We start from the raw sequence: 18,953 nt of genomic DNA on the forward strand, positions 1-18,953 counted from the left end.
GGGCTGGGACATGCACTGAGTGTTGCACTTTTCTTTAGGTAGGGAGGCATGTTGAATAAGCCAGGAGGCCTAGAACTGGAGCCTAGTCCAGCTGGTACAATACCACCTCCCCTTTCAGCTCCCAAAAGAGATATTCAGACACAGACTTTATGATGATTATATATTTTTTTTCAATGCCAGTGCTGCTCAGCCCTCAGCATAACTTCAGTTTTCATGAAATAAACAGTGACTATATTAAATTCCACCTTTCTGAAACTGAAATCTGAGCTCAGGTGAAAGTTTCTTCTTTTCCAAGAAGCTGAGCCTGTGTTCCATCAAGAGACAAGGTTCTCCAAATGAGGGAAGCTGCGCCTGGGTCCCGCCTACAAGTCACAACACCACCAGCTCACAATGGAGGTCTCAGTGGACAGAAGTCAAAAGTCTTAAGACAGTGGGTGACCCAGATTGCCGTAGAGGTCAGGCCTGCGGTGCTGGAACACAGGCAGTTGTTTGCGCAACTGTTGCAGATAGTTGAGGTCAATTCGGGCAAGGCAAAGGCCTGGTCCTTCAGAGCAGCGGGCCACCACTGTTCCCCAGGGATCTACCACCATGCTATGGCCATAACTTGCTCTCTTCTCATGGTGGCGTCCACACTGTGCTGCCGCCACTACGTAGCACTGGGTTTCAATGGCACGGGCCCGCAACAACACCTAGGGATGGAGAAGACAGCTGTTCACTTAAGTACATGTAGCAGCTGGTAGGGAAGTGATAAGCCATGGACATTACAGCCCAATCTACCCATTGTGACCATCCTGATAATTGCCTATGAATTATTTACTACTCTGAGAGGCAACAATCTGGGAAAGTGAATTTTCCCACTAGTTGGGAAGGAGAAAGAAAATCTTTTAACTGGTAGAACCAAGGAAGGAGAATGAAGTAAGAAAAGCCCTTATGTTCCAAAGAAGTATACTCTTACCTCCCAATGGGCTGGGCCTGTAACAGATCCAAAAGCCGAAGGGTAGGTAAGTATTTCTGCTCCAGCCTGAACCAATGCCAGAGAAAGTTCAGGGAACCGCATGTCATAGCAGATAGCTAGACCAATCTGGAATGAAAACCAGCCTATTTAGCCCCCCTGCCCTTATGTCACAGCATTTGGTCATGACCCTGCTACCCCACTCCTTAGGGCTTTCTGTCCTCTACCACTTCTTTCAAGGATTCCTGTTCCCTTCCCTCTTGTTCCCCTCCTACCCTCATCCTTTCACAGTGCCCACCTTGCCTGCTGGTGTGCTGATAGGAGACTCAAGACTGGGCCCAGGTATGGTAGAGTTGCTTTCACGCATAGGCCCCTGTCCTGGAATCTCTACGTCACACAGATGCGTCTTCCTGTAGGTGGCCACTACTGACCCTAGAGTAAGAGGGAAAAAAAAATACTCGGTGCTGGTGCCCTAGAAAGCCAGCTTAGATCCTCTCCTCCCAAAGAGGAGATAGCTTATAGACTAGGAACAGAAGTACAAATACCCCCAAAAACCCCTGGCCAAGGAAACAGTTGAGAAAACAGAATTCTGGAGAATCTTAGGTATAATTGCCTGAGGAGGCAGGCTAAAGAGTCTCACCCATGTTGTTCAGAATCACATGACAGTTGTAGATTTTCTGAGTCTGCTCCCAGTCCTGGCCACGCTCATGGAAACCACCCAAGGACAGCCAGAGTCCACATTCCCTGAGGGGGAGGGGACACTGACAACTCTTCTCAAGTTCTACCCTCATAGCCGGCAATCCTAGGACATTACTCAAAAAGAAACTACCTCTCCCTCCCCCTTTCCTTGATACCTGGCAAGCTGGGTATATTCTTCCAAAAGGTTCCCACTCAGTGGCTCAGACAGGCGGCGTGTCTCTTCAGGGTCCCGTGCAATGAAGTCAAATGCCTCAGGCAGGAAAGCCAGGCAAGCGCCCAGTCTGGCAGCCTCCCGAATCAGCTCAGCACATGTTTTAAAGTTCTGCTCCTTGTCTGGGGTCGATGTTACCTGGCACACAGCCACCAGGGGCAGTTCCGAGAAAGAAGATGAGGCGGCCATGGTTCTGAGTCTGTAAATGGCATAGGCAAGCCTCAGAGTGACTAGCATGGGGAAACCTAAGTTTAAGGATAAGAGGCTAAAATAGGGAGACAGGAAAGCTGGACTTTCCTTTAATTTTACTCTTAAAGGGCACAATGACCCATGGCATAATGAGCCACTAATCAAATATTTCTGTGGATGGTTGATGCCCCAGTGTTTCCCACCATCCATACATTTAACAAACATTTACTGAGTATCTATTATGTGCCAGGCAACTGAGCACAGCAAAACAGGTTACCTGGGTGGAGCACAAAGTACTGAAAATCGAGGTATCCGGAGTCCAGGACACGAAAGAAGGGACAGGAGTTGGTGAGGAGGCCTGATGATGAAGCCCAGCCTGAAGAAAGTGAGAAATCAGGACACCAACCCTTCTCTCAAGCAATAAATTTCTAAGATCCCTTGACTTCTCTCTTCATACTGTGAGGCTGAATCAGGACCCTCCCTGCAAAACCTCCCAAATGGTCAAAACATTCTTTATCATAGGTAATTATGGGCTACCGGAAGAGATCATAAAGTGGGAAGATGGAGGAAAGGCCTTTGATCTCACATTAAATTAAAGCCTTTTTCCTCAGACAAATATTTCCGCAGTTCAAAAGCCATCTCCGAGTTACTTCTTGGTCTTCCCAGCTTCTCTCCCTGACTGTGCAGCACAGTCAGTTTTATTGACGCAAAGCATATTTCCCCACCAGAATCTCTGAGGGGAAGTTCACCCTCCCTCGTTTCTCACCACCCAGTGGTGGGCAGGGGGGCACTGGCACCCAGATCTCAACCAGCGCCCCACTCTCCAGTTAACCCATTCTTTCCCGCGCCTCCCAGGGGCAGCGTCTCTGTTGCACAAGTTAAAGCACCACAGGTGGAATTCATCGGGGTGGGCGGGATAGGTAGTAGGTCCTACATCAAGATATGGCCAAAATCATCCGCGGGAACCGAACAAAACTGCGGCCTGGAGGTGGAGGTGCCGGTGCCAGGGGCGAGTGGGCGGTAACTCCGAGACCGGACGTGACGCAGGGCAGGGGGCTGAGCCGCGAAGGCCGGAAGCCTAGCAGGCGGTGAAGATGGCGGAGAACGGCGGTCGCGCCGGCAAGAGCAGCGGGAGCGGCACGGGGAAGGGGGCGGTGTCCGCAGAGCAGGTGAGGACCAGGGAATGTGCAGTAGGGCAAGCTGGCTGGGTCCAGAGTCGTCGTGAGAGGAGGGGGGTTAGCCTGTGGCTGTGCAGACCTTTACTCCAGTCCCGCATTTGCGTGGCCGTCCAGAGAGGGGAGGGTCCTTGGAGAAGCTAGCCGAGCCCCCGGGGAGAGAGTAGGCGGATTGGTAGGTGAGAGCCACGCCCCCTCGGAGGGTTGGGTGAGCCTAGGCGAGGGGGAAGCAGGGGCTGGGAGGATGCCCAGGTCTGAGGAAAAATGGGTGGCCACTTTCCCCCTTTTCCTCCGCACCTTCGAACAGGATATGGCTAGGTGAGGCAGGTCATGGCGAGTCCTAGGGGATTAGTCGACGAACGGCTAGTGTAGTCTGTTACTTGACTCTGAAGCCACGCTGAAAATCGTCGTCACTGCAGAGCCACGTGACTCACATACTCGAACAGTCTAGTGTTTGATACTGTTTTGAGAGTCATTACTAGATTGAATTTAGACACCAGAAATCCTTTACTAAAAATTCGAGCATGCATTTCTCCCAGTGCCTAGCACCGGGAGAACGTTTGATAAGTTAATCAGAAGGCCGTTTGTGGCCTGGGAACCGTGGTTTGCTGATAGTGGGGCTAGTGTTTGTTACGGGTGGGAAGAAATCCGTGTAAATAGGAAAACGTAATTAAAACAATAGCTCTTTTAATTATAGGTTTGTCTATCAGTTATTTGTTGAACAGTTACTATAGGCAGAGATATTCTGCATAAAGATTTTTAAAACTGACTCCGGCAATCAAAGAGCTTTTAGTCTGGTGAGAAAAATAAGATATACACAAAATGCCAATGTGAGGCAGAAGTGTATGTATGAGAGATATGAAGTGTTATGGAATTTTGGGGGAGGGAAGAAGAGTTTTTAGACAACGTATACAAAGTATTTTGCACAGTGATATAAAACAAAATATACTACTGTGTGTTCAGTTCAGTTCAGTCGCTCAGTCGTGTGACTCTTTGCGACCTCATGGACTGCAGCACGCCAGGCCTCCCTGTCCATTACCAACTCCCGGAGTTTACTCAGACTCCTGTCCATTGAGTCGGTGATGCCATCCAGCCATCTCATCCTCTGTCATGCCCTTCTCCTCCTGCCTTCATCTTTCCCAGCATCAGGGTCTTTTCAAATGAGTCAGCTCTTCGCATCAGGTGGCCAAAGTACCTGATGTGCATAATAAATGTTAATTATTTTGTTTTGTAAAAAAGATAATCTTTCAGCTCAGTTCTAAAGGATGAGAGAAGTTAGTCAAGCAAAGAAAGAACTGGAGGATTTTCTGGGTAGAGGGAATAATGTGTTTAAAAACACTGTGGCAGTAAACTTCCTGATATGTTTGGGATGCAGATGGACTTAAAGTTTGGAATGGATTACTGCAAGACTTGAAAGTGGAGAAAAGGGGACAAAAGGGGAATCTTGGATGTCCTTCAGGTTTCTGCCTTGGATGGTGCCTTTAGGGAATGTAGGAAGATGAACAGGTTTGGGGAGAAAATAAGTTTGAGTTTCTTGTGGGACATACAGGTAGAGACATTTAGTAGATAGTTTGATTCATAATGTCAGGTTACAGAAAGAAATCTGAATTGGAGATACAGAGAATTTATACGTTTATGAATGGTAGATAAAGCCATGGTTGTGGGTGAAATCACCTAAGGTTTGTACAGAAAGTGAAGAAGTAGAACAGAGTGAAACCAGATTTAAGGGACGATAGAGAAAAAGAGGCTGTCAGAACAGACTGAAGAATTGTGGTAATTGAGTTCTGAGGCTGTTCCTTGCTTAACATTCTCTGACCTTTGTGTTCCAGAGAGAACACTGGGTAAAAAATCTGTATCACTGCTTCAAATCTGAGCCATATAGACAGGATGGAGGCAAGTGGCATGTTGTGCTGGGCACTTGACTTGTTTTATCTTCTGTTACTTAATTACTGCCATTTGAAGTAGCAGTGTTGTCCTCAGAATGTTTGAGTTTCAAAGGCTTTAACTTACTCAGACTGGGAGAGTTTTTAATTGAGGGACTTGAGAATCAGACAGACCTATTTTTTCCTGCTTATACCATGATCCTACTAGAGATATTTGAGCTGAACCTGAAGGATTGGATAAATTTGAACAGATGGCAGTAGAAACAGAATATAGAGAATAGGGTAAGAGGAGATCTAGAGAAAGCATAGATTGACATGAAGTGCAGTGACTACTTTGTTTAGCTAAATTATGAGTTATAAGTTAGAGAGGTATAGTCCTTAAAGTATACTGAGTCTTTGCATGGCAAAGAATTCAGGAATTTTTTATGTAAGCAGTGAGGGACTCACAGAAGGATATATGTTATATCATTTATTTTTTTATTATTACATAAAATATATATTCATTGTAGAAAACACAAGAAAAAGTACAAGATAAATAAATTACCCATGGCCCTACTATCCAGAGATAACTGTTCTTACCATTTTGAAATGTATCATTTGAGAGTTTTTTCCCCTTCTTTTATGTTTTTGTACATGTGTGTTTTACACATTTACATCTTTAATTTTATGTAGTATTCTAAATACAGTTATTTGCTATTTCATAATCTGCTTTTAAGCTTAATACTATATCATGAATATTTTTCTGTGTCATCCAAGTGCTAGAAGAATTAAATTAGCAACAATGTATAGGATGGATTTGGAGAGTCCAAAAATGGGGAGATAATCTAAAAGACTGTTGCAGTACCTCAGACAAGAGGTAATGAGGCCTTCAGTTGGCACGATCAATGTCAGTAAGCCTAAGAAAAATTGCTGAGGTAGAGGTAAGAAATTTGGCAGTTGATGGGGTAAGGGTGTGTTCAAAGATGAAACCAGGGTTTCCTAACAGGCTAGAGTTGTGTCATTAGCAGAAAGAGGGGAGACAAGAAGAGGAGCAGTTTAAAATGGAGTAAAAGGACTTCCCTGGTGGTCCAGTGGTTAAGACTCTGAGCTTCCAATTCAGGGCGTGCGGGTTTGAACCATAGTCAGGGAACTAGGATCCTACATGCTGTTTGAGTTGCCAAAATGGGGGGAAAAAAAAGGAGTAAAAGAAAGTTGAGCTTTGAATGACCTGAGTTTAAGGTATCTGTAGGACACTTAGGTGGAGCTGTGTTATAATAATAGCAGGTACTGCTTATTGACAATCTGTTGTATGTTGGATAATGTCCTGAGTCCTTGATGTAATTAATGAATCCTCACAACATTGTACGAGATAGACACCTCCAATTTTTTGGTGAAAAAACTTAGATTCAAAAAGACATAACTTGGGAATTCTCTGATGGTTCAGTGGTTAGGACTTGGTGCTTTTCCTGCTGTGGCCCAGGTTCGATCCCTGGTCAGGGAACTAAGATTCCACAAGCCTCATGGCATGGTTAAACATTTAAATAAATAAAGTGAATTGGGAGGTGAGGAGGTGGAGGCAGTGAGTATAGACTCGTCCTAAAAACTTTGATGAAGAGAAAGGATGAGAATCATCATTTGATAAGCTCAGAAAAGTTTTTAGAGTTGAATATGTTTGCCTGGAGAATCCCCATGGACAGAGGCACCTGGCAGGCTATATATATTCCAGGGAATCACAGAGTCAGATGTGACTGTGCAACTAAGCACACAGCACATGTTAGTCAGAACAGGGGGCACTGAACTAAAAAGAAGATACTAAGTGCAGTGACAGCCCAGAAAATGCTCTTCCAGATGCATCCAGTCATAATTCTCTACCTCTTTTATTCTTCCATTAAACCCAGGAAGAGTAAATATCATGTAGATAAGACCTTTGGGTGATAAATATGATTATAGATTTTCCCCGTACTTATCAAAACTATATGGTATCAAACAAAAAAGAAAGAAAACAAAAATAAATCAAATGGAAATAGTTTGACTCATTAAGAGATTATTATGTTACAAGCCAGGGATAATACATTAATAGAAAATGAATTCTTAGAGTTAGACCATGGTGAAAGTAGCAGTCCTGCTGTCCACTGTGTTATTTTATCCACCCCCACGTTCCACCAGCCTTGGTTTCATGATCTGTATTCACAGAAGGTAAAATGTCTTATAATGAAGGTACATGTCTTATAATGTGTTTTGTTGCTTTTGTTGTTTGTTTTAGAATAAAATGAAATAAAGAGTCCAGCAGAGTACCTGGCACATAGTAGTGCCCCCTTACTGTGCAGACTGTGGTGGAAGGCAGGCAGGTTAGTGTAGGACCGTAAAAGATACAGGTGTTTTAAAAGAAGGTACAGTTACATATTTTTAAATTTTCAAAGAAGATAATAAAGTTTAGAGGTAGGCGGTATAATGGAAAATAAAGAACATAGTATGTGAAAATAGAAAAAGTTTTCTATCAAAAAGTGTAAGAAATTGATAGATGCTTATATGTGAGTGGGCTTCCCTGGTGGCTCAGATGGTAAAGCGTCTGCCCACAATGCAGGAGACCCGGGTTCGATCCCTGGGTCGGGAAGATCCCCTGGGGAAGGAAATGGCAACCCACTCCAGCACTCTTGCCTAGAAAATTCCATGGATGGAGGAGCCTCGTGGGCTACAGTCCATGGGGTCACAAAGAGTCAGACACCACTGAGTGACTTCAGTCACACTATATGTGAGTACATACAAGGAGTTAATATGGGGCTAGGGGATGGCAAGAACTGCTTCCTAGAAGAATCTATGTTGAAACATGAAGAACGAATTAGAGTTAGGCAGAGAAAAATGCGACAAGAAAGGTTTGGGTAAGTGTACCAGGTAGGGTGTGGATTTTCTGCAAATACCTGAAGGTAAATGATAGGGGAATTGCAAGTGGTTCTGCTGGGCCATGGGCTTCACCGGTGGCTCAGACAGCAGGGAATCTGCCTGCAGTGCGGGAGACCTGATAGTGCTGAGTGTGAGCGGTGAGAGGAGGACTGCCTGCAAGAGGCAGCAAGGACCAGATCTGAAGGACTTTTTTTTTTGCTGTCTTCAGGGGTTTGGGTTTTATCCCATGAGCAGTGGGAATAATGGAAGGTTTAGGCATAGGATGGTTAGATTTAAATTTAAGGTTACTTGTGCTGAAGTGTGGGGAATGGATTGAAGGAGTCAAGTGTGGAACTCACCTAGGAGGCTCCATAGTACAGGTGAGAGATGATAGTGGATGGATTTGAGGTATTCAGTAGATAGATATGATTTAGAAGTTAATTGAGGGTGGATAGTGAATTGAGGATGATTCCAAGGCTTCTGGAATTAAGATCTCTTCCTGCTCTAAAAATTACTAAATTAACATAGGTAATATGAGCTACTGTCAGGCACAGTCATGATATTGCTGGTAGCACTGTAAAGTCTTCTGGTCATCTTGGGGGAGTTTATAGCAACATACAGTAGAAACTATAATAAATGTGCTCGCTTCGGCAGCACATATACTAAAATTGGAACGATACAGAGAAGATTAGCATGGCCCCTGCACAAGGATGACACGCAAATTCGTGAAGTGTTCCATATTTTTACTGCCTTATGATCCAGCAATCCCACTGCTGGGCATTCACACTGAGGAAACCAGAAGGGAAAGAGACACGTGTACCCCAATGTTCATTGCAGCACTGTTTATAATAGCCAGGACATGGAAGCAACCTAGATGTCCATCAGCAGATGAATGGATAAGAAAGCTATGGTACATATACACAATGGAGTATTACTCAGCCATTAAAAAGAATACATTTGAATCAGTTCTAATGAGGTGGATGAAACTGGAGCCTATTATACAGAGTGAAGTAAGCCAGAAGGAAAAACACCAATACAGTATACTAACGCATATATATGGAATTTAGAAAGAGGGTAACAATAACCCTGTGTACGAGACAGCAAAAGAGACACTGATGTATAGAACAGCCTTTTGGACTCTGTGGGAGAGGGAGAGGGTGGGAAGATTTGGGAGAATGGCATTGAAACATGTAAAATATCATGTATGAAACGAGATGCCAGTCCAGGTTCGATGCACGATACTGGATGCTTGGGGCTAGTGCACTGGGACGACCCAGAGGGATGGTATGGGGAGGGAGGAGGGAGGAGGGTTCAGGATGGGGAACACATGTATACCTGTGGTGGATTCATTTTGATATTTGGCAAAACTAATACAATTCTGTAAAGTTTAAAAAAAAAAAGAAACTATAATAATGTTAATACCCTTTTGACTCAGTCTTAGGAGAGTATGATTCAAGAGAAATGACTGTAAAGTTTTTGTACTGTTTGTCCAGATATGTAAAATCAGTGCTATTTATTACAGGAAAATTGGAAATAACCTAAATGTCCCAACAAGAGAAGAATGGTTAGATGGTTTATGTATTAAAAGAAAGTATCGATAAAGTTTAAGTGCTATATAGCCCTTAAAAATTAGAATACCATGTCCTATAGACGAATACATAAAATGTCACACACACACACATACACACACACAGAAGAATATTATTCACCTGTAAAAAAAAAGAAGGAAATTCTGCTATTTGTGACAAAATGAGTGAACCCTGAAGGTATTATGTCCAGTGAAAATAAGTCAAAGAAAGACAAGTACTTAATGATCTCGTTTATATGTGGAATAAAAAAAAATTGAACTCATAGAAACAGAGTAGATTGGTGCTTTGGAGCCGGAAGAGAGGGAATGAGTGAAGGGGGGGTACAAAAGGTAACAAAATTGGAGTTATAACATGAATTAGTTCTGGGGATCTAATGTATACCATGACAACTGTGGTTAACAATACTGTGTTGTATACTTGAAAGTTGCTATGAGCAGAAATCTTAAAAGTTCCCATCACAGAAGTAACTGTGAGGTGATGGATATATTAACTAATATTATTGTGCTAACGTTTTCAAATATATATATAAAATCATAATGTTATATACCTTAAACTTACACAATGCTCTGTGTCAGTTATCTTTGTTTTGGGGAGGGGAGCATTGTGTGTCTTGTGGGAGCTTAGTTCCCCAAACAGGGATCGAACCCAGGACTCCTGCAGTGGAAGCTGGGTCCTAACCCCTGGTTTGCCAGGGAAGTCCCCTATCAATTATATCTGAAGAAAACTAGGAACTAACAAACAAAAAAAGATGATCATGTCCTCTGTAAAATTACTTCTACATGCCAGTTATGAGAATGTGAGTGCTCTACTGTATAGCTGTCAGGCTTGAAGTTACTTTAGAATAGGAACAGTAGGGACTTCCTGGTGATCCAGTGGTTTGCACTCTGCCTTTGCATTACAGGGGTTGGGGGTTCAATTCCTGATCAGGAAACTAAGATCCTGCTACACCTCACGGCCAAAAAAAGGAAAAAGAGTTGGTATTTTAATTGGATTCTTTTTCAGGAGGAGTGTTTATGTGTGAGATGATTTAATAGGGCTGAGGGAGTCAACAGTGGCCTGGCCATCTCTGCTTATTACAGGGTTGTTAAGTGTAGGGTTGAAATATAGCATTGTTAATCAGCAAGAATGTTTGAAGAAAAGTTGGAATTTTAAAAAATTTCTTTGCCTTTAGTGGTGTTAAACTGGTGGTTGAAAAGTAGATTCCTACTAATTATTATACTAAAAAAAATAATTTCAGGTCTCAGAAATTTTAGACATTTAAGCTGATTTCATTAATGTGTGTTAAATACAACATATATCCAGAAGAATGGATGTCATTCAGATTCTAGGAGGGCATCTGGAATCTAGCTTAGTTGTGAAATTTTCTTAGATGAAAGTATTTTGAGGTTACGTTGACAGTGGAGAAAATGCTAATTATAAATGGAATAGTTTCGATTATAGGTAATGAAAATGAAGGAAAAACAGCTTGTAGATGAGTGAGATTTCCAACGCATCTGCTGAAATGAATGGATGAAGCAGATTGAGATGAAAGGATGGTTGGGAGAGGGAAACAAGCTGCTGGAATGACAAGTTCCTCGTCAAATTTATTCCTTCATTTATTGGGCCTTAGAAGGGATGCAGAGGTGGTACAGGACAGCATATTAGCTGTATATGCATCTTGCAGAGAGAGAGCTAGAAATAAGGGATCCTAGTAAAGATGAGGTGCTTAGTCATCGATGCAGTGAGAATGGAGATGATGGAAGTGACCGTGAGAGATTTGGTAATGGTTTGAATGAGTGGGCCTGTTGCTCTCAGCGGACCATGAGGGTCCAAGGGACACTCCATTTGGAGAGAGGTCATGATGGTAATTAATGTACTTCACTGCTTACAAAACTGTCCACATTCATTCATTCATGTGATACAACAGCGCTGTGAAGTAGGTATCACCTGCATATCACAGGTAAGAAAACTAAGGCTCAGAGAGATTAACCCAGTGGTTTTCAGTTCTGGCTGCACCTCAGAATTTCATGGGAGATCTTCTCTGAAATACTGAGGCCCAGAGCCTCACTCCCAGTGATTGGGTAGCTGCTCTGAGGTTCCACTATTCATGCTTTAAAACGGATCCCCTGATCCTCACTTGTAGCCAGGGTTAAATGAATAGGGTTAAAAGTCTTGTCATAGAACCAATATGTGAGAGACAAAACTTGAAACCTAGTCTTCTGCCTTTCATCTGATATTTCTTTCCAAATACAGTCATCAGAGCACTATACTAGATGTGTTGCTGGTGGTGGCATTAGTATCCAGCTGACTTTCAGTCTGTTTTAATTCTCTGCTCAGTTTCTGGGGAAGAAGCAGCTGGTCATAATCACTTCTCTGGGCCTTTAAGTATGTTATTATGCTTCTTTTGCACCACTGCCCACCCCACCCTCACCCCCGATTTCTCATCCTTTGGGCTTCAGTTAAGGCATTCTCTCTCAGGAAACCTCTTATCAGTTAGGATTTACAGGCTGCAGATATGGGCTTTGGGCCATTTGTTTTTTTTTAAAGGACTGTTTTAGAAGGCTGGTGGTAGAACTGAACACAGTGAAAAGACACATTAATCATCTAGGCCACACAGAGTTCAAGAACTAGGGCAGCTTCAGGGGTTTCAGGAAAGGAATGGAGGATAATCTTTACAGGACAACTGTCGGTGTTGGGGCTTCCCTGGTGGCACAGGAAATGGTGGTTCGATACCTGGGTCGGGAAGATTCCCTGGAGGAGGAAATGGCAACCCACTCCAGTATTCTTGCCTGGAAAATCTCATAGACAGAAGAGCCTGGTGGGCTACAGTCCATAAGGTTGCAAAATGTCAGAGATGACCGAATACTCACATAGGTGTCTGAGCTCCAGCTGCATTTTGTACCTGTTTGTCTCTCCTGTAGAGAGACTGTAGTATAGAATAGGTTACTGTCCCTGTGGTCAAGGGGCAAGGGTCCTGTAATTAGTAGCCCCACAAGAACCCCAGTGAATTAGAAGGGGCGGTTCCCTAATGAGAGGGATGCTGGGCAGACCCAAACAAGAATTACTCACTACAAAGCTTTTCCTTTACCTGCAAGTTTAAGCTACCCTGTAGGTGTTCCAGTAGCTCTCCACTTCCCATTCTTATAACAAATGCCTCAGTTCAGTTCAGTTCAGTTGCTCAGTCGTGTCCGACTCTTTTTGACCCCATGAATTGCACCATGCCAGGCCTCCTTGTCCATCATCAACTCCCGGAGTTCACCCAAACTCATGTGCATTGAGTCGGTGATGCCATCCAGCCATCTTATCCTCTGTCCTCCCCTTCTCCTCCTGCCCCCAATCCCCCCCAGCATCAGGGTCTTTTCCAATGAGTCAGCTCTTCGCGTGAGGTGGCCAAAGTATTGGAGTTTCAGCCTCAGCATCAGTCCTTCCAATGAACACCCAGGACTGGTCTCCTTTAGGATGGACTGGTTGGATCTCCTTGCAATCCAAGGGACTCTCAAGAGTCTTCTCCAACACCACAGGTCAAAAGCATCAATTCTTCGGCACTCAGCTTTCTTCACAGTCCAACTCTCACATCCATACATGACCACTGGAAAAACCATATCCTTGACTAGACGGACCTTTGTTGGCAAAGTAATGTCTCTGCTTTTGAATATGCCATCTAGGTTGGTCATAACTTTCCTTCCAAGGAGTAAGCATCTTTTAATTTCACGGCTGCAGTCACCATCTGCAGTGATTTTGGAGCCCCCAAAAATTAAACTCTGACACTGTTTCCCCATCTATTTCCCATGAAGTGATGGGACCAGATGCCATGATCTTTGTTTTCTGAAGGTTGAGCTTTAAGCCAACTTTTTCACTCTCCTCTTTCACTTTCATCAAGAGGCTAACAAATGCCTAGTCCTCACCAGACTAAGTTGTAAGGTGGCCTAGCCACCTAGCTGGCACTCAGTGTTGGTTGAATGGAGTTCCAGACAGACATAAGTTACAAATTGCAGACCGTGTTCTCCTTTTGCCAGGTAGGTGCCGACTACTGCGTCTTTGTAAAGCCTGCCATGCTGTGTTGTATGTTGTTGTTCAGTGGCTAAGTCATGTCCAACTCTTTGCGACACCATGGACTCCAGAGTGCCAGGCTTCTCTGTCCTCTTTCTCTGTCTCCTGGAGTTTGCTCAGATTAATTTTCATTGAGTTGGTGATGCTGTCTGACCATCTCATCCGCTGCCGTCCTCTTCTCCTTTTGCCTTCAATCTTTCCTAGTGTCAGGGTCTTTTCCAGTGAGTCGGTTGTATGTTGACCCTCCGCCATTTCCACTGTCCCCTCTCTCACCTTATCTCTTTCTCATCTTAGGTAATTGCTGGCTTCAACCGTCTTAGGCAGGAACAGCGGGGCCTGGCATCCAAAGCAGCTGAGCTGGAGATGGAGTTGAATGAGCATAGGTGAGGAGCAAAGAGTAGGAGAGTTGGATGGGCCACTTTGTACGAGGGTTGCAGCAGAGTGGGACTGAATTCTCAGGCTCTGCTTTGTCCTCCTACCTTAGCCTAGTGATTGATACTCTGAAGGAGGTCGATGAAACCCGCAAGTGCTACCGCATGGTTGGAGGGGTGCTGGTGGAGCGGACCGTCAAAGAGGTGCTGCCTGCCCTGGAGAACAACAAGGAGCAGGTGAGCAAGATCCCCGTATAGATGCTCTGAGCAACAGTAAGGAAGGGGAGGCTTGGGCTTTAGGGAATGTGGGGAGGAGGGCTTGGGTAGGGACTCTCATTGAAGACAGCATAAATAGCCTATTGGCCTATGCTCTTTATGTTATGCTCAGTCTAACTCCTTAGACAAAGGAGTTGCTGACTGTGCCTCTCACCATGGGTTCTGTGACCTGGCTGAGTTGGGAGAAGCAAGGTGGTTAGAGTGTGTTTTTCACAGTGTAGTCCATGGGTACCTGCATCCAGATCACCTGGAGGACTAATTTAAAATGCAGCTTCCCAAACCCTCTCCTGTACCCACTGATTCAAAACTGCTGGGGATGGGAGCCATGAAGAGCATTTTTAAAATAATCAGCCAAGGTGATTCTTATGTATACTAAAGTTTTAAGCCATTGTTTTAAAGAAAGGAATACTTTTAGTGTCTGGGCTCTACTATTAATATTTGGTTAAAGATGAGGTTAGAGGTATCATCTGTCCTTCACTTCCCCCAACCATTGTCTGTAACAGATGGGGGAAGGGAGTCCTGAAATCCTTACATAACCCCTGTCGCTTGCCCTCTAGATACAGAAGATCATTGAGACACTGACACAACAGCTTCAGGCAAAGGGAAAAGAACTAAATGAATTCCGGGAAAAGCACAACATTCGTCTCATGGGGGAAGACGAGAAGCCAGCAGCCAAGGAAAACTCAGAAGGCGCTGGGGCTAAGGCCAGCTCAGCTGGCGTGTTGGTCTCCTAGAAACCAAAGCCTTTGCGTTGTTTTCTACCCTGATTCCCACTTCTAATTTCTCTTTATTGTTATTATTATTTTCTCTGCTATTGTAATATTTTTTTGTTAATTAAATGTTTTGGTCAGAATGCTTAGCTCTAGCCTGAACCTTTCACCCAATATGAGGGGTAGAATTTGCATGGGGCATGGATAAGCATATGATTTGTGGTTTTGGTTGTGTCAGGTTAATGGCTCACAGTATCAGACTAGGTCTTATATTTTATCCTTTCCTTTGCAAATAAAGATGCATCTCCTTATTTACTTCCCTCCCCACCAAAAGATTCAGAGACAGTGTTGACTCGCAGGTTGCAATTTAATCAGCATTTGAAAAGAGGAAGATAGCTCTGTGATAATGCTTTGAGTTTGCGACAAAACAGAGGCTTGGCAGTGTATCTTGGCACTACTCTTTAGATAAAGAGGTCTAGAATGCAAACCTGTGGACTAGCTGTCCTGCCATCCTCACCAAAACCCCCGACCAGGTAGAGCTGATCATTCCAAAGGCAGGTGCGGTGGCCCACGCGTTTTAGTCGATGGTCGGCACAGGGGAAGTGGAACCACAGAGCAGGAGACTTCCCTGTTGGGTAAGGGCAGAGGGTGGTTATTGAGGCCGTAGCACTTTGGCTCCCATGGGGCTCTCAAGAAGACAAAGGCTTGCTCATTGTTTTTCTCCTCCCATGATTTGCAGGCCTCTCAAAAGTTTAATATTCTGTGTATTCCTTTAAGTTGTCGACTAATTCTTCCTCCCCCCTACCCCTTTACTCCATCCTTTATCTCTCTGTAGTCTTCAGGTTCTCCTGTCTTCCCACCTTTCCCCCTTCTCAACCTTTAAGCTGGCTCTTACGGGTATCATAGATGTAGAGGTCATTGCAGATGGTGTCTCTGGCTCTGGTCAAAGTTTCTCCACCGAACAGGACAGCAAAGGGCCCAACCACAGAACATGAGTGATGGCGCAGTCCTCGAGGCCCCTGCCGGGACCCCTGCCCGCTGCTCACGAGCCTTGAAAGCTTTTCCATCAAATGGGGGGCAACAGGCGGTTCCTCCTTGAGGGAGAAAGAAGGGACTGTCTGGAGGGATTTGGGCATCCAAAGTTTAGTCGCGTTCCACCCTTAGCGAGATGTGAGTAGACAATACCTTAATCTTCCCATGACTCCAATGCCCAGCTACTTCTGGTTCAGCTGAGTTGCAGCCCCCAAAGAGTAATAGCTGGTGACCTGGGTGGGGCCCAGGACTTTGGAGCAAAGCAGCACAGTGACCCGAGCGTGAAGCAGTGTGGCAGCCTTCTTCCTTAAAGCTGTGAAATTCAGGCCTGAGTTGGGTTTTCTAGAAAATGTAACTGCTGTATACTGCCTTTTCCCCACTCCCCTCGCCAGCGATAGAAGGGAGACATGGAAAGGGCCACATGTAGTTCAGTTGAGATGAAGGGTAATATTGAAAGGGAGTTAAACTCTTAGACATGGAAGGTTCCCAGGGAAGAATGGTGCTAGGGTGAGGATGTTAGATAAACTGCCTGCGAATCTGTTTTTCCAGGGTGCAGGTGAAGGAAGGGTGAAAATTTTAGGGCAGGGGAGGTCATACCAATAGGTGCGGGCGCCAGGGTCCAGCCTTAACGTGTAGATGCTTCCGTAACGACGCTGAGTGCGGGTCCCGCCCTCCCGGCCTGCTACCCGCAGCTCTCGGTCGGAGATTCGGGTACAGGTGTGACTACTGAGGCCGGCGGGGGGGCAGCTGCCGGAGCCGGCGGTCCACGCCTCCCACACACCGCGGTCCGTGTCCAAAGCGGTCACAGTGGCCGAGCGGTGCGACCCGTCCCAGCCGCCCACCACGCAGAGCCAGCGACCGCCCACCGGCGCCGCGTCGTGGTGGCTGCGCCTCGGGCCGCCCCGTGCTGCCACACGCACGGCCTGGCCCCCAGCCGGATCGAAGACCACTGTTTCACTGCTCGGCTCTCTCGCTCCTCCAGCTAGGAGCCCCCCGACCAGATAGAACCGTCCCCGCAGTTCAGTGCATGAATGGAAGGCCCGCGCCAGCAGCGGGTCCTGCGCCACCGGCCGCCAAGTCCAGCCCGAGCCCCGCGCCTCGCCCACAGCCCCAGCCATGGGACCCGGTAGAGGCGAGCTGCGGAGCCGGCGGCCCGGAGCCCAGCTATATGGGGGCTCAAGCTTCTCTGGAACCGCCCCTACCGGAAGCCCCTCCAGGTCCCCACCTCAAGGCACCGGCTCTCGCCGCCGTCACCCAGCAACCACTGCCGCGGCTGCAGCACGACGCTGCAAATTGAAGGTCGCAAAGCACTGGTAACCGTGGAGACAGGAGACCTGGGGAGCTACCGGGAAGCAGTGTTGTCACCATGGCAACAGGAGCTGTGCTAGGTCAATAAAAATGATGAGTGTTGAACTCAGACCGAGGAGAGCCAGTTCTTCAGAAAGACCCCTGTTGTTTAAGCTGCGAATTCACTTGGGACTACGACGTTTCAGGTGCCGGCGTTGCTCAGCAAATATTGAGGAGGAACCATGTGCTTTTGACTTTAGCATATTTTGGGGGTCGGGCGGGGAGGGGGAAGAGGCCTGCCACTTGGCATGTGGGATCTTAGTTTCCCAACAAGGATGCAACGTTCGCCCCAGGCAGTGGAAGCCCGGCGTCTTCACCACTGGGCAGCCAGGCAAGTTCGCTCTGGCACTTTTCTGTTTGGTTCTGATTTCCCCAGGGATGAGTGAGGAAGCGGAGACAAAACTCAGAGTGGAGACAGTGAACGTAAACTGTACTCACCTGGGAGTCAGGAGACCTGGGTTCTGGTTCCAGCTATATCCTGACTCTCAAAGTGATTATTTTTCTCTAGGCCTTTTCTTTCTCATTTATAAAACGTTGCTGGTTAATCTCTTCAGTTCAGTTCAGTTCAGCCGCTCAGTTGTGTCCGACTCTTTGCAACCCCATGAATTGCCGCACGCCAGACTTCCCTGTCCATCACCATCTCCCGGAGTTCACCCAAACTCATGTCCATCGAATCGGTGATGCCATCCAGCCATCTCATCCTCTGTCATCCCCTTCTCCTCCTGCCCCCAATCCCTCCCAGCATCAGAGTCTTTACCAATGAGTCAACTCTTCACATGAGGTGGCCAAAGTACTGGAGTTTCAGTTTTAGCATCATTCTTTCCAAAGAACACCCAGGGCTGATCTCCTTTAGAATGGACTGGTTGGATCTCCTTGCAGTCCAAGGGACTCTCAAGAGTCTTCTCTAACACCACAGTTCAAAAGCATCAATTCTTCGGCGCTCAGCTTTCTTCATAGTCCAACTCTCACATCCATACATGACCACTGGAAAAACCATATCCTTGACTAGACGGACTTTAGTTGGCAAAGTAATGTCTCTGCTTTTGAATATGCTATCTAGGTTGGTCATAACTTTTCTTCCAAGGAGTAAGTGTCTCTTAATTTCATGGCTGCAGTCACCATCTGCAGTGATTTTGGAGCCCAGAAAAATAAAGTCTGACACTGTTTCCACTGTTTCTCCATCTATTTCCCATGAAGTGATGGGACCAGATGCCATGATCTTCATTTTCTGAATGTTGAGCTTTAAGCCAACTTTTTCACTCTCCACTTTCACTTTCATCAAGAGGCTCTTTAGTTCCTTTTCACTTTCTGCCATAAGGGTGGTGTCATCTGCATATCTGAGGTTATTGATATTTCTCCCGGCAATCTTAATTCCAGCTTGTGCTTCTTCCAGCCCAGCGTTTCTCATGATGTACTCTGCAAATAAGTTAAATAAGCAGGGTGACAATATACAGCCTTGACATACTCCTTTTCCTAATTGGAACCAGTCTGTTGTTCCATGTCCAGTTCTAACTATTGCTTCCTGACCTGCATATAGGTTTCTCAAGAAGCAGGTCAGGTGGTTGGGTATTCCCATCTCTTTCAGGATTTTCCACAGTTTATTGTGATCCACACAGTCAAAGTCTTTGGCA

At 45.6% G+C, this 18,953-nt stretch overlaps 4 protein-coding genes and 2 non-coding genes across 8 annotated transcripts in view; 4 read left to right on the plus strand and 2 right to left on the minus strand.

Annotated features, from left to right (window-relative positions):
- Positions 1-146: 146 nt before the first annotated feature.
- NIT1 (nitrilase 1) lies at positions 147-3,108 on the minus strand. Of its 3 annotated transcripts, none has more exons than XM_019987524.2 (7): positions 2,986-3,108; positions 2,329-2,427; positions 1,807-2,061; positions 1,593-1,696; positions 1,251-1,384; positions 956-1,081; positions 147-689 (listed from the first exon to the last, which is right to left on the minus strand). In XM_019987524.2, coding segments are annotated over exons 1-7 (987 nt in total). In that variant the 5' UTR covers positions 2,988-3,108; the 3' UTR covers positions 147-422. The 3 variants fall into 3 exon arrangements, with proteins under 3 accessions (XP_019843083.1, XP_019843112.1, XP_019843075.1); XM_019987553.2 differs by lacking the exon at positions 2,986-3,108 and adding an exon at positions 2,818-2,972; XM_019987516.2 differs by lacking the exon at positions 2,986-3,108 and adding an exon at positions 2,638-2,807.
- A 3-nt stretch (positions 3,109-3,111) lies between these two features.
- PFDN2 (prefoldin subunit 2) lies at positions 3,112-15,092 on the plus strand. Its single transcript, XM_019987619.2, has 4 exons — positions 3,112-3,220; positions 13,881-13,969; positions 14,071-14,194; positions 14,791-15,092. Exons 1-4 carry the CDS (start codon positions 3,146-3,148, stop codon positions 14,965-14,967), a joined length of 465 nt encoding a protein of 154 aa, XP_019843178.1. The 5' UTR covers positions 3,112-3,145; the 3' UTR covers positions 14,968-15,092.
- On the plus strand, positions 6,518-6,589 carry TRNAK-UUU (transfer RNA lysine (anticodon UUU)). The gene has a single exon. It is a non-coding gene; the product is annotated as a tRNA-Lys (tRNA).
- Positions 8,607-8,713, plus strand: LOC139182437 (U6 spliceosomal RNA). Its single transcript, XR_011566093.1, has one exon. It is a non-coding gene; the product is annotated as a U6 spliceosomal RNA (small nuclear RNA).
- A 199-nt stretch (positions 15,093-15,291) lies between the features above and the next one.
- Positions 15,292-17,220, minus strand: KLHDC9 (kelch domain containing 9). Its single transcript, XM_019987504.2, has 4 exons — positions 16,573-17,220; positions 16,129-16,288; positions 15,839-16,037; positions 15,292-15,571 (listed from the first exon to the last, which is right to left on the minus strand). Exons 1-4 carry the CDS (start codon positions 17,091-17,093, stop codon positions 15,405-15,407), a joined length of 1,047 nt encoding a protein of 348 aa, XP_019843063.2. The 5' UTR covers positions 17,094-17,220; the 3' UTR covers positions 15,292-15,404.
- Positions 17,221-17,303: 83 nt separating this feature from the next.
- The window catches only part of NECTIN4 (nectin cell adhesion molecule 4), a 28,341-nt gene continuing 26,691 nt past the window's right edge, over positions 17,304-18,953 (plus strand). Inside the window, exon 1 of the mRNA XM_070783116.1 lies at positions 17,304-17,468. The gene's annotated coding sequence lies outside the window, so the exon portion shown is untranslated. The remainder of the gene's footprint in view (positions 17,469-18,953) is intronic.

The sequence above is a fragment of the Bos indicus genome, chromosome 3 (genome assembly GCF_029378745.1).
Source record: "Bos indicus isolate NIAB-ARS_2022 breed Sahiwal x Tharparkar chromosome 3, NIAB-ARS_B.indTharparkar_mat_pri_1.0, whole genome shotgun sequence".
Taxonomy (NCBI): domain Eukaryota; kingdom Metazoa; phylum Chordata; class Mammalia; order Artiodactyla; family Bovidae; genus Bos; species Bos indicus.